General features: G+C 34.4%; 1 protein-coding gene across 4 annotated transcripts in view; it reads right to left on the bottom strand.

Moving 5' to 3' along the window:
- MRE11 (MRE11 homolog, double strand break repair nuclease) overlaps nucleotides 1-12,612 on the bottom strand; it is a 62,344-nt gene that overhangs the window by 31,833 nt on the left and 17,899 nt on the right. For all 4 annotated transcript variants that reach the window (XM_036220382.1, XM_016158694.2, XM_016158698.2 and 1 more), the window contains exons 10-14: nucleotides 12,317-12,397; nucleotides 10,291-10,417; nucleotides 7,848-7,948; nucleotides 6,477-6,650; nucleotides 2,786-2,848 (exon numbers count right to left, since the gene is read on the bottom strand). In XM_036220382.1, coding sequence (XP_036076275.1) covers nucleotides 2,786-2,848; nucleotides 6,477-6,650; nucleotides 7,848-7,948; nucleotides 10,291-10,417; nucleotides 12,317-12,397 — 546 coding nt within the window. The remainder of the gene's footprint in view (nucleotides 1-2,785; nucleotides 2,849-6,476; nucleotides 6,651-7,847; nucleotides 7,949-10,290; nucleotides 10,418-12,316; nucleotides 12,398-12,612) is intronic.

The following is a 12,612-nucleotide window of genomic DNA, read 5'->3' as shown; positions in this document are numbered from 1 at the left end:
TTTTCTCTCTCTCTAAATAAAAGGGCTAGGGCTTTTGTTTGTCTGTTTGCTTAAATAATTTAACCAGGGTACTGGGATTCATATTCTGAGTTAAATGATTCTGCAAAGCTGTGAATTACAGCTTGGGAAAGTTCTAACTCCATCAGTCAAGTTCCAAATACTATGCTGAGAATAAAAAATTTATAAGACCCCATGGCATGCCAAAAAATTACCTAGGAAAGTCTCAAAAAATAGCCCAAAATTCAAAACCCAAAAGTTCTTTCTTCTGAAAAAACTCTCATATGAAAATTTCCATGTCCTCTCCTACCTTCCTTGAATAAAATGTTCACTCTTACTCTTTAAAAGATTAATGAAAAACTGACGTTAGTGGCTTCAAACGCAAAGGATCCATTGTAAAGAAATATTTCTGTAATCCATTCAATTAAAAAGGATAATCAAGTTTAAGCCAAATAATCTAAGAACAGGAATCATTTCTTTGTAGCATTCCTTCTTGTTACTCCTTTCTACTTTAAAGACATTCTGTAAGATAAAAATCTAAAACATGGGATAGAGGAACCCAAATCTATAGCTTCCTCCTTTTTAGCTTACGAAAATCATCTTGTAAACAGTACAGTAGTTGCATGTGGGATTATTACAAACAGTGATTTTGATGTGCTGCTTGATAGTTATAGTAGTTTTAAATTTTTAGCGATTCATTAGCCATACGCTGTATTAATGTTGGTTCAAATTCCAGTCCCACCATGTGATCCTTGGTCTGGTCTTAGTCTAATCTGTAAAATGAAAACTGAGATATTTTAAGTAATGTACACAGACAAAATTCAGTAAATACCATTTCCCTTTTCCCCTTGAAAATAGTAATGAAAAAAAGCCAAGTAGGTATCAGTTGTTTTTTCTAATACATTTATATAGGAGAATGACTCTGACATTGGGAATGTTAAGTATGAAATTTAGTGGATGGTAATCGCTTTTGGTTTTGTAATCACTGAAGGCTATGAATGAAAAGCATGGGTAGGGAAAAACTGTAGTCAATATTAGCACTGATTTCAGTAATGTTAGTTTACGTTGCCAAATTTGCTATCTTACTCCATGGAGATAGTGTAAGTAGTACAAGAGAAAGATATTTGGGAAACTTACAACTAGTCATTTAGAAGATTATCCTAGCATATTCTTTTTAGAGAAAGGTTATTAACTGAGTTATTATCCTATTTATATTTCTATATATTCTAATAAACTGGGACACAATTTGGCAGAGGAGGGGAGGAAGTCACAGAATAACAAACTTTTATAAGATAGAGAAAAGAAGAAAACACTACCAAAAATGTCACTTTCCCATTCCTTAAAATTCTAGGTAAGTAGCATTATTAGATCAATCTAAAATCCTAAATAACAAGTATGGAGTCAGATGATAAGGTAAATCAGATTTAGACTTGGAATTTCTATTTAAAAAAAAAAAAAAAGGCTCAGAGTCTGTCTTATGGCCTCTGGAGATGGTAAAGAATTATTTGAGAATTGGTTTTTCCTACGTCGGGATATAAAGCTACTTTACATTTAAAGGCTGTGGTATTATCTAATAGTCATCCGAAAATCAGCTACTAAAAAAAAGGGATTCCTTAGGAAGAGTTCAGGGAGAAAAAATGTAAACTGAGAGTCCTCATCTCCTTAAAAGGGTTCTTTTCCTCTTTCTTTTTAGTGTCTCAGGTATTGACTTTTACCAAAGGAATGTGCTTAAAATAAGGCAAAAAGTATTATTTAAAAAGGGGCAGAAATTCTTATTAATTTTTTTTTATTATTGTAGCAGAGAAAACAGTGATATTTGTAAAAGTTAATTAGAGGATGTGTCAAGTGTTTCAACTCTTTCCAAGTCACCACCGGTCAGTTATTGTTCTAAAATATGTAGGAAACAAAAATGGACTACCAGGACAGTTGCATGAATTCACAATGAGGATGAAATTTCGGGTCATAAGGTTTAATATTTTCTTTCTATATTATGTCTGTCTCACCTACAAAATTAAGAATCTCTAGTAGATGTAGACCATACTTTTTTTTCATAGTTGTATTCCTAATATAAAGCCGAATGGCTACCCATAATAGGTCCTATACAAAATGCTGAATGAAAGCAATTAAGACAAAATCCCAACAGTATATACATAAAATAACTTTTAATACTAGATAGTAATCATAAAACACTAAGGACAACAAGAAAGTAGGAGAATATATTTCGATCATGAATTTACCAAGTACCTAGCAGAAGCCCAAAATTTAAGCAAATGGTTGCTAACTTCAAGTTCTTCACCTCTAAAAAGGCTGAGAAGACAGAGATGATGGTGATCTGGCTAATTTCAACATTTCAGAAAGGCCAGTGGACACTGTACATTTACCTATGATAACACTGGTAACCAAAACACCAAGTTTATTCCTTTTTGGCAAAAATAACATCAGCTTAGTAGGGTAAGATTTTATCTTATATTGATAAGATGCTCTGTTAACAATTAGGTAAATTCCAATTAATAAGATCTCTTGTATATGCTAGCCTTATCCCACTCCCAACACACACTATTAAATAAGTTTGAGACAAAAGCGAAGGAGAAAAAAGAGAATAATGGCAAGCAGAATATTTGTACATTACACTGGAAATAAGTCAAAGGCAGCTATCCTTAGCTACCCCCTGCTCAGTCCTACCCATCAAACTTAAGTCTTGTGGAGTTACTACTCTAAATAAACCTTCCAGTTACTCTAATTTAACAAAAGGATATCTAAGTATAGGAATTTACAGCAGAAAAATTACCTCTCGAACTTCATCATCTTCTTCATTAGCATTTTTTTGTCTGCTTGCTCTGAAACGACGTACCTGGATTATAACAGAGTAAATCATAAACATGTTGCTTATTTCTGTTGTGTAAATTATAAAATAGTGGTCTACAATTAGTTAACAGATGCTTTCTATTACAACACAAAACTTGGAAATTTAAGTATAGTTTTGCCTCACATAGAACTGATTTTTTAAAAAATCTTATTTTCCCAGTGGTTTTCTGAAGTTTTAACGTAAGGAAATGTACTCATAAAAAAAAAAAAAAAAAAAAATGGACCTAATCAAAATTTTATTACCCACTGCCATAATATTCCATGTCACTAAAAGTCTGTAAGACTACAGAGGAAAAATTCTAATATCCTATGGGTGTTATACTCCAGTAAAATAGTTAAAAATCTTTCTCTCAAGAGGTTTGAATTATTACACAGCTCAAATCATGTATGCATCTGACTGCATACATCCAGGAGGTATCTGAGATGGAATCTAAAGTGGGTAGGTCCCTGAAGATCCATTTTATCAGCAGTCAAATACTAAATGTTTGCTGTTTGCTGACCATGGTCCTGGTACCATGAAAGATACTAGAGATTCCTGTTATATTGGTTCCTACTTAAAAGGTTCTTGTAATATAGTTATGTAGTTATTGATAAACTCTATTTATTCGGCTCATATTTACTAAGCACCTACTGTGTAGTAAGCACAATTGTAGGAATCGAGAATACAAAGAATAAAATAGTTAAAAATACTGCCCTTGTGGAGCTAGTGTGTGTTTGTGTAAAAAAGGATAGTCAATAAAGAAAATAAAAAGTTATATTGCATTTTAGAAGGTATACAGGATCAAGTTAATTTACAGGTAGACTGGAAAATTTCTATCTTTATATCTGAGGAGCCTCTGGCATTCCCAGAGATAGTTTATTTACTGATAATTTTCAACCTAAATAACCAATTGAACGTCGTGGCTTGATTATGTGATCAGAGGGGCATAAAAGACTCCCTGGAACTTCTGCACAAATCTTGGTGTTCAATCCAGGGTACACCATGTGCAAACAGTACATGGGAAACTTATGTCTGGTGTCTCTCAGATCCCTAATGCCTCCCTATACTTTTTCTTCCTATACTATAACCTTTGCCTTTAAATAAAGATAAATTAAGTGAGTATGCTCAGTGAAGTCTTGTCTTTTCACACATCTGAACCTGTGAAATCTTTGCAAAAAGTGATAAGGGCTCAGAGAAAAATAAGGCAGGAAAGATAGGGTCACATCTGAATAAGATGATCATGAAAGGCCTCATTGAGGGTAATATATGAGCAAACATTTTAAAAAGTAGGGGTAAGTCTTACGAATAACTTGGGAAAATCATTCCATTCAAAAGAAACTGTGAAAATGCACTGGGGCAGAAGCATGCCTAGGATGTTTAAGAAATAGGAAGGAGGTTGCTGTAGCTAGAGCAGATACGAAGGGAAAGAAGTAAGAGAAAGCCAGATTGAGTTAAGGCCTTGTAAGGAATTTTAAGAGCCATTTTTTAAGGCAGGAGTGACTCCATCTGGAATACATTAGGATCCATGACAGCTGAACTGAGGACAGAATGGGGGCTAGAAAAAGGGGAACGGCAGAAACGGAGAGGCCAGTTTGGAGGCTATTAGAATAATCCAGGTGAGAAATGGGGATGCCTTGGACCACTGGTAGTGATCAAGGTGGTGAGAAGTAGTCACATTCTGTATATAATCTGAACGTAGAGCCCAAAGGATTTATAGACAGGATGTAGGTACAGAAAGACAGGAGTCAAGGATGACTTCAAAGATTCTGGTCTGAGCAAATTCAAGAATGGTGCTTCCACTAGAACTCTACAGATGGAGCAGGAGATGAGAATTAGAATTCTGATGGGAATGTTAAAAGTTTGAGATATCTATTAACCATCCAGTGGAAATATCTGGTAGACTGTAGAATACAGGTGTCTTTAAGTTGAGAGGTTTGGGTTAGACTTTTGAAAGTCACCGCCAAACAGATGGTATTTTAAAGCCAGGAACCTGGATGAGATTACATTGGGACTGTGTAGACAAAGAAAGGGTCCAAAAACTAAGTTCTCAGGACTCCAATTTAAGAGGCTAGACAGAAGAGAGACTGAGAATATACAATGAGGCAGAAAGAAAACTAGAAGAGTGTGGAGTCCTAAAAGCCAACGAAAAAAAGGTCTCAAGAAAATATCAAGTGAGATTTAAGATGAACTGCCAGTGGATTTAGCAATGGAGGTCACTGGTGACCTTCACAAGAGCATTTTTGCTGGAATGATAAGAGTCAAACCCCCTGAATAGATGGGTTTAAGAGAAAAAGGAGGGAGAAGTACCGGGTCTGCAGATACAGAAAACTCTTGAAGCAATTATGCTGTAAAAGGAAAAAAAGAAAGAAAGAAATAGAGTCGTAGCTAAAGGGAAATAGGATCCAGAGTTGTTTGATGAAAGAAATAATAGCATATTTGTTCTATAGAAGAAAAATACAGGAATAATTTTTTAAAAGATGACTGCTTTTCAGTACAGCTGCTCCAATTTGATACTCCAACCAGCTGCATACTAAATGTTTCTCAAATTGGTGCTGCTTTGACAAATAAAAAAAATTCAGTTGACTCTTGAACAAAGGTTTGAAGTGCATGAGTCCACCGATATGTGGCTTTTCTTCAATAAACATACAGTTGGCCCTCTCTATGCCTGGGTTTCGCATCTGGGGATTCAACCAACCGCAGGCAAAAACAGTATTTTCAATCCAAGGTTAGGAGTTTGTGGACATGGAGGGCCAACTGTACGCTCTGTTCTATTTTTTACATAAGGGGTTGTTTATATAAGGCTTTTCTAGTGTAAGGTATTTGAGAATCTGTAAATATTGGTTATCTGTGGGGAGTCCTGCAACCAATCCCTCACAGATACTGAGAAATGGCTGTAGTTAAGTTTTGGGGGAGTCCAAAATTATACATGGATTTTCAATTGCATAAGGGTTGGCACCCCTCATCCCCATGTTGTTCAAGGATCGAATATACATTTAGTTTTGCGTTTCTTTGATTATCCTAGGCAAAACACTATTTTTATATGCTTATTAGCCACTTATATTTTTTTTTGTAAACCATCTATTCATGTCCTTTGTTTATTATTTTTCTGAAAGGTTTAGTATTTTTAAGATTTACAAAAGTACTTTAATATTATACTAAGAATATTAACCCTTTTTCTGACCACATACAAATATTTTTTTATGTCAACACCTTCTAATTGTTTTTTGACAATCTGACATGTGAACATTTAAAATTTTTATATAGCCAAATATAAAGAGCTTTACTCTGTAATTCTACCATTATTTTTATGTATAGAGAGAATGTATTTTCTAGATGAAATTAAAAATCTCAGTCAAAACTTTGAGCAGAAATTTTCATCCTACGAGGTTCATTTTAAAGCACTTTCATGATCTTCAAGAAGATACTACCTACGGGAAATAAAACTAACATTTAGTGGGTATCGATCACTTTTAAGACACTTAGTTGACATTTTCTAATTTAATCCTCATTTCATGATCTCAATTTTATAAAGGAAGAAACTAAACAAATTAGAGAAATTAATTAGTAGTTTACCAGAAAGAAACTCAGAGCTACTCTTAATAAGATATTAACTGAACAGACTTTAGTTACTCACCTCTTCATCAATTTTATCTTCTAGGGCATCAATATGACGTTCTTTAAGAAATCTCTGTGTTTTTTCCAACTGGTATTTCACTAATTCCTCTATGGCATCTTTCTCTTCCTTGTCCACAAATTCTTGTACTGCTTCACCCATTCCCCTTTCTGTTAGAAGTGAGAGCTGCACATTCTGTAAGAGAGATACAAATCACTGGGTGCAGAAAACAGTTTCATTCCTTGCAAAATCATTATATATGAGCAAGGAAAATTACAAAATAATGTTTCCAGGGAAAAGACAAAAAATATCTAGTTATTGAAGGAAAAACAAAACAAAACAATAGACACTAATTAAGCCTAATAAATATTATTAGACCAGAAAAAGTAAAGCAGAACATAAGAAATGTGAGTATAGGACAGGTGGAAATGCAGAGGCCGTAGTGACTGGGATTACAGAGACCAGAAGCGGCAGCTGATAATTAAGAGATATTAGGTTAACCAGTGTGGTAGGCAGAATAACGGCCCCCAAAGATATCCACATCCTAATCTCTGGGACCTCTGGATATGTTACATGGCAAAGGAAAACTAAGGTTATAGATGGAATTAAAGTTACTAATCAGCTGGCTGTAAAACCAGATTATCAGGTACTATACAGGTGGGCCCAGTGTAATTATGAATATCTTTACAAGTGGAAGAAGAAGGCAGAAGGTTGTTGTAGAGAGATATAACTAGGAAAAAATAACCAAAGATATAACACTGCTGGCTTTGAAGATGGAAGAAGGGGGCCATGAGCTACGAAATGTAGCACCTTTGGAAAAGATAAGGAAATGGATTCTACTTTAGAGCCTACAGAAAGGAACACAGCCCTGCTTGATTTTAGTCCAGTGAAACGAGTGTCAGATTTCTGACCTACAGAACTCTAAGATAGTAATGTGTTGTTTTAAACCACTACATTTGTGGAAATTTGTATCAGCAATAGGATACTAATACAACCAGAGGATCTTAAAGTAGCATTTACTTGTGACAGACAACAAGAGTATATTCATCATCCTGTGGCTATATTAATAAAGTAATTCTGAAATTACACCCAGATGCAAAAAAATAAATAAATAAATCCTGGATTCAGACTTATGCAGTGAAAATAAAAAGAGGGTAACAATATCAACAATAGCCACAACAATAATATTAATAACTAAAATTAATTAAGTACATAATTTTTCTTGGTGTACAGTAGCTATAAACAAATGTAATTAATTACCACCCTACTTACTTCATGAAAACATTATGAGGATTCCTTTTATTTAAACTGTGAATTATACATATCCTAAATTAAAATCTATCATTATAAGATAGCCATTATTCAAAACATAAACTGTAATTAAGTAATTACCTTCTCTGCAGTTTGAAAATACTGTTTTACAAGGTCTTCTACCCTTAGAGTCATTCCTTCTGAAGGTCTTGTAATGAATTTCCCCAAGTTGATCTCTTCTCCTGGAAAGAAGAAGTCCATGAAAAAACAGCAGCTTCGATTATAAATTTTAATTGCCCAAACTCATTGCAGGTTGCTGTCAGTGGAAGTGGTATGTCCAAACTTTATCAATAGTCAGCTTGCTCAGTGTGGTAAATTTTGAGGTAAAAACATGACATTTTTGCTAATAGCCACAGCCTTTTCCCTGAAGTTTGTACTGGTTTTTTATTATCACCAAATAGTATATTTCCTAGCAACTGTTCTCATAGGGTGGTCCACAGACTTCTGGGGGTGCTCAAGGTCAAAACTACTTTCATAATAATACCAGGACGTTATTTGCCTTTTCCACTATAGTGACGTATGCACTGCTAATACAAAGGCAATTGTGAGTAAAACTGCTGGTACCTTGGGATGAGTCAAGGCAGTGGCTCAGAACTGTGCTAACAGTCACCACCACATGCTCACAATTCAAAACAAAACAAAAAAGACTATTTCACTAGAAAAAACAATGATAAAAAGATGGGCTCCCTGCCCATAAGAAGGAATGATTAAAATACAGGGTGATCAGTGCTACAACAGAACAGAGCAGAAAATTCTTCTCCAAGAAGGCTGAAAATAATAAGCAGATATCCCATACAGCTATCATCTGAACCAAGACTTGCAGAATGAATAAGATTCACTCAGTAAAAAGGAAAAAGAAAAAATATTTTAGGCAGAGAAAAAGTATATGCAAGAGCCTACAGGTAAAAAGGTACAAAGTTCAGTGTGCCTCTTGCAAAGTGATGAGGACAAGTGAACAGAGATCTTTTTGAATTTCAAGACAAGAGAATTAATATAAACTCATAAGATGATTACTACATTTTTACTATGCCAGACATTATCTTAAGACCATTTATGCACAGAATATCAACTAAGCCTCAATCGTATGAGGCTGGCACAGTTATTATGCTGATTTTACAAACATCAGAAAGGTAATTTGCAAAATGTCACACATGGTTAAGTAGCAGAGTCGTTTAAAACAACAAAAGCTTTCAATTAACATACGAGGGATCATTATTTAATTCAGTAATTTAAGTTTAAACAAAAAAGGAATCATTAGAACAAAACTGGCTACAGGTGACACTCAAGGAACATAAGGCACTAGTCCTATATTCCATATTCTTAATGAATGCTACACTCATAAAATCTCCAGGAATTCATAAGACTTGACAACAGAAGTAAAGCACTATCAATAAGTAATTACTTAAAATTTGAAGTATAGAAATATAATTCTCTGATACAGATTTTCCCCCGTAAAACAGTATTCTATGAGCTCCCTTTAAACATCTGAATGGCTGTTTCAGGTTGAGTTAGCAGCACACACAATTTCATCACAATTTGACATTGAAAATAGGAGCCCATTAAATCCAAGTTAATAAAAACCTAGGTAGCTTACTCATAAAACAAGAGCCATATTCTTCTATGAAAAGTCTCTGACTCGATAGCACTAAGAAGAGCCTCCTTATTTAACATGATATGTATGAATAAACACTGTAGTTGGTCTTCGAACAACTTGAGGGTTAGGGGTACCTACTCCCTGCACAGCTGAAAATCCATGTATCTTCTAAAGCTCCCAAACTCAACTAATTGCTTACTGTGGCCTGGAAGCCTTACTGATAACATAGTCAATTAAACATATTTTGTATGTTGTATGTGTTATATACGGTATTTTTATAATAAAGAAAATGTTATTAAGAAAATCATAAGAAAAAACATACAGTATTATACATTCATATTGGGGAAAAAAAATCAACACGTAAGTGGACCCGTGCAGTTCAAACTTGTGTTGTTCAAGGGTCAACTATTTTAGTCAGATGATCTTTTTTATAAGTGCTGAAATAAGGGCAATTAGTTTTTATGATTTTAAATTAGAAACTAATTTCCTGATCATCAGAAACATCAAACTATGGCATTTCATATTTCAAAAGACTAAAGTCTTCCTGAATCACTGTAACACTCTTAAGCTGAAAAATTTAACAATGCAAAGTATATTCTCTGAGCATTAATACTGTATAGTAAATAACATTTATTTTGAGCAATAAATCTCTAAAGTCTGTGTGTGTTGCTACTAAGCAGTACTGTTTAAAAAACTACATCTGCAGAGAAAGCTTCCATTTCTTTACTGATACCCACACAAGTTTAAAAATGATTGCTATCCAATTTTTAGAAGAGATTTTATTATTCCAACTATTGGTTTATTTGTGTAAGGTATTAGAAAGAATCACAGTAAAACATTTTCCATTATTATTTTATATCTCTTTACGAAAGATTGAATTATATAAATCCTATAAGAAAAGTATTTAATTTGTAAAAATAACTAGCTTACCTGTATTTTCCTTCTGTTCTTTACGCCTGAAAAAATGGATAATATCTTTTGGATTAGCTATTCGATCCACAAATTTCTGGTTAAAGCGAAGAACATTGAAAGGTTCAAAACCTCCGCTATAATCCACCTGGAAATACAGAATAAGCTCTAAAAGCTAGAAAACAATTTACTGCTTCAGTGTTTAGGTTTATACCCAATACTTTTAAGTTAATAAATTAATGTTCTACGGTTCATTTTAAAGATCGATGAAGCTATACCATTTGATCTACTGAGAAAATAAAGCTTCGAAAATTTATACACTTATGCAAAATACAGCAAGAATTCCCACAATGTGGAAATAATTACATTTCCTCATAACACTAAGAGTCTAGGCACTAGCAGTACCATAGGAAAAGGAGATGGAATTTTTCAACAAAGTTTCAAAACTACACTAGTTCATTGGTCTATCATCTTAGGGATTTGCTTTCACACTAGATAAGAATAAATGCTAGGAAAACCCATGTAGGAAAGGAATCAAATTTGTGAGCTCTGAGAAGTGATTACCTTCAAAACACAGGATCTATCTATTTAGAACAATCGCACTCAAGGCAGTCTCCAAAAAACTCTATGGTGGTAAAAATAACTTTACAAAGAAAAATAACACATCTCTTTCTAAGAGATATACAGTTGAACAAAGTGAGGGTTAGGGCTGCCGACCCTCCAAACAGTTAAAAATCCACATATCACTCTTAACTCCCCCAAAACTTTACCACTAATAGCCTACTGTTGACCAGAAGCCTTACAGGTAACATAAAGTCGATTAACACATATTTTGTATGTTATATATATTATATACTGTATCTGCAATAAAATAAGCTAGAGAAAAGAAAATGTTATTTATAAAGTGATAAGGAAGTATTTATTAGAAAAAATCTACTAATAAGTGGACCCATGCAGTTCAAACCCATGTTGTTCAGGAGTCAATTGTAATCGTTTTCCAAAACTAGCTGTTCTCAACATAATGCTCTAGGAACCAGCATTGCAGCATATTACCAGCCTATCCAGACTACTCCCTAACCTCCACCCATTTACACTCTTCATCACACTTAGCACAAACTGACATTTATTCATTGATTTGCTGTTTATTATGTCTTAAACCTCCATCTCCCATAAGCTCCACAAGTTCAAAACCTCAATGTTTTATCATCACTGTGTCCCCAGCACAAAGAACAGAAGCTATTCAATAAATATTTGTTCACTGAATCAATGAATTAAGAGGGTAGTCTAGTCCATATAGTTTCCATACAGTATACTTTTGGAATATTACTTACATTGAAAATATGTTCATTTCATAAATAAATTAATAATTTGTTGTGTTCTATATAAGTCTGGTTGGTTCTAATGGTATCAGGTAGACGTAAATGAAAAACATGGGATCTTCTACCCCGATAAGAATTATGTGGTCCTCCCAAAGCAATTTTGTTTGTATTACCCAGACTATCACTACAGCTGCTGTGTCATAAAACAGAGAATATGAAATGCTCAAGCTATTGCATCTCCTCAAAACTCCTCAAATGTTTTAATAATTATATGCCAGTTGAGCTTTATTTGTAATTTTCTGCTTCTGAGTCACAAAACATGTTCATTAAGCAAACTTTACTGAGTGTCCACAATGTGCTATGTACTCTGCTAAAGGCCAGGTACAGCCATGAATAAAACACAATCCTGGTTGTCAAGAAATCCACAAGTTGACCAGGAAGACAATCACGTAAATGGTAATTGTAAGCAGAATGTGAATGGCACTGTAAGAAGTATGTAGAGAGTAGACTTAGGACACAAAAGAAAAGCATCAACCCTGAAGGGAGGTCAAGAAAGGCTTCTTTGAAGAGGGGAACTTTATATCGGTGCTGAAGGAACTATTATGGAAGGAGAGAAGCACATTCCACACAACAGGATCGACGTGGGCAAAGGTGTGACAGAGTAAAATAAACTGCAATATTACCCTCTGAAAATCAATAAAGTTAAATTTATCTAAAATAGGACTTACTCGCAGTCGTATAAGAGGCTTATCTGGCTGTCGAGGATTTCCCAGACGTTCCCGTTCAGCGTTTTCAAGCAGCTCTTCAATCTTGAAATAAAAATATTGTCATGACTGAGGATAAGGATACTACTGACACCTAGTGGATGGCGGTCGAAAGGAAGAGGCCAGAGAGGATATTCTTAACAACCTCCTATAACAAAGAATTCCCCAGTCCAAAATGTCAATTGTGCCAAGCTTGAGAGACCCCAGGTTGCCTAGCCCAAGCCTGACCAATTAATTCATTTTCCATCTCCCTGGCTTCC

Source organism: Rousettus aegyptiacus, unplaced genomic scaffold (genome assembly GCF_014176215.1).
Source record: "Rousettus aegyptiacus isolate mRouAeg1 unplaced genomic scaffold, mRouAeg1.p scaffold_m13_p_5, whole genome shotgun sequence".
Classification (NCBI taxonomy): domain Eukaryota; kingdom Metazoa; phylum Chordata; class Mammalia; order Chiroptera; family Pteropodidae; genus Rousettus; species Rousettus aegyptiacus.
The sequence above is the reverse complement of the archived record's forward strand: the minus strand, read 5'-3'. Positions and strand labels throughout refer to the sequence as shown.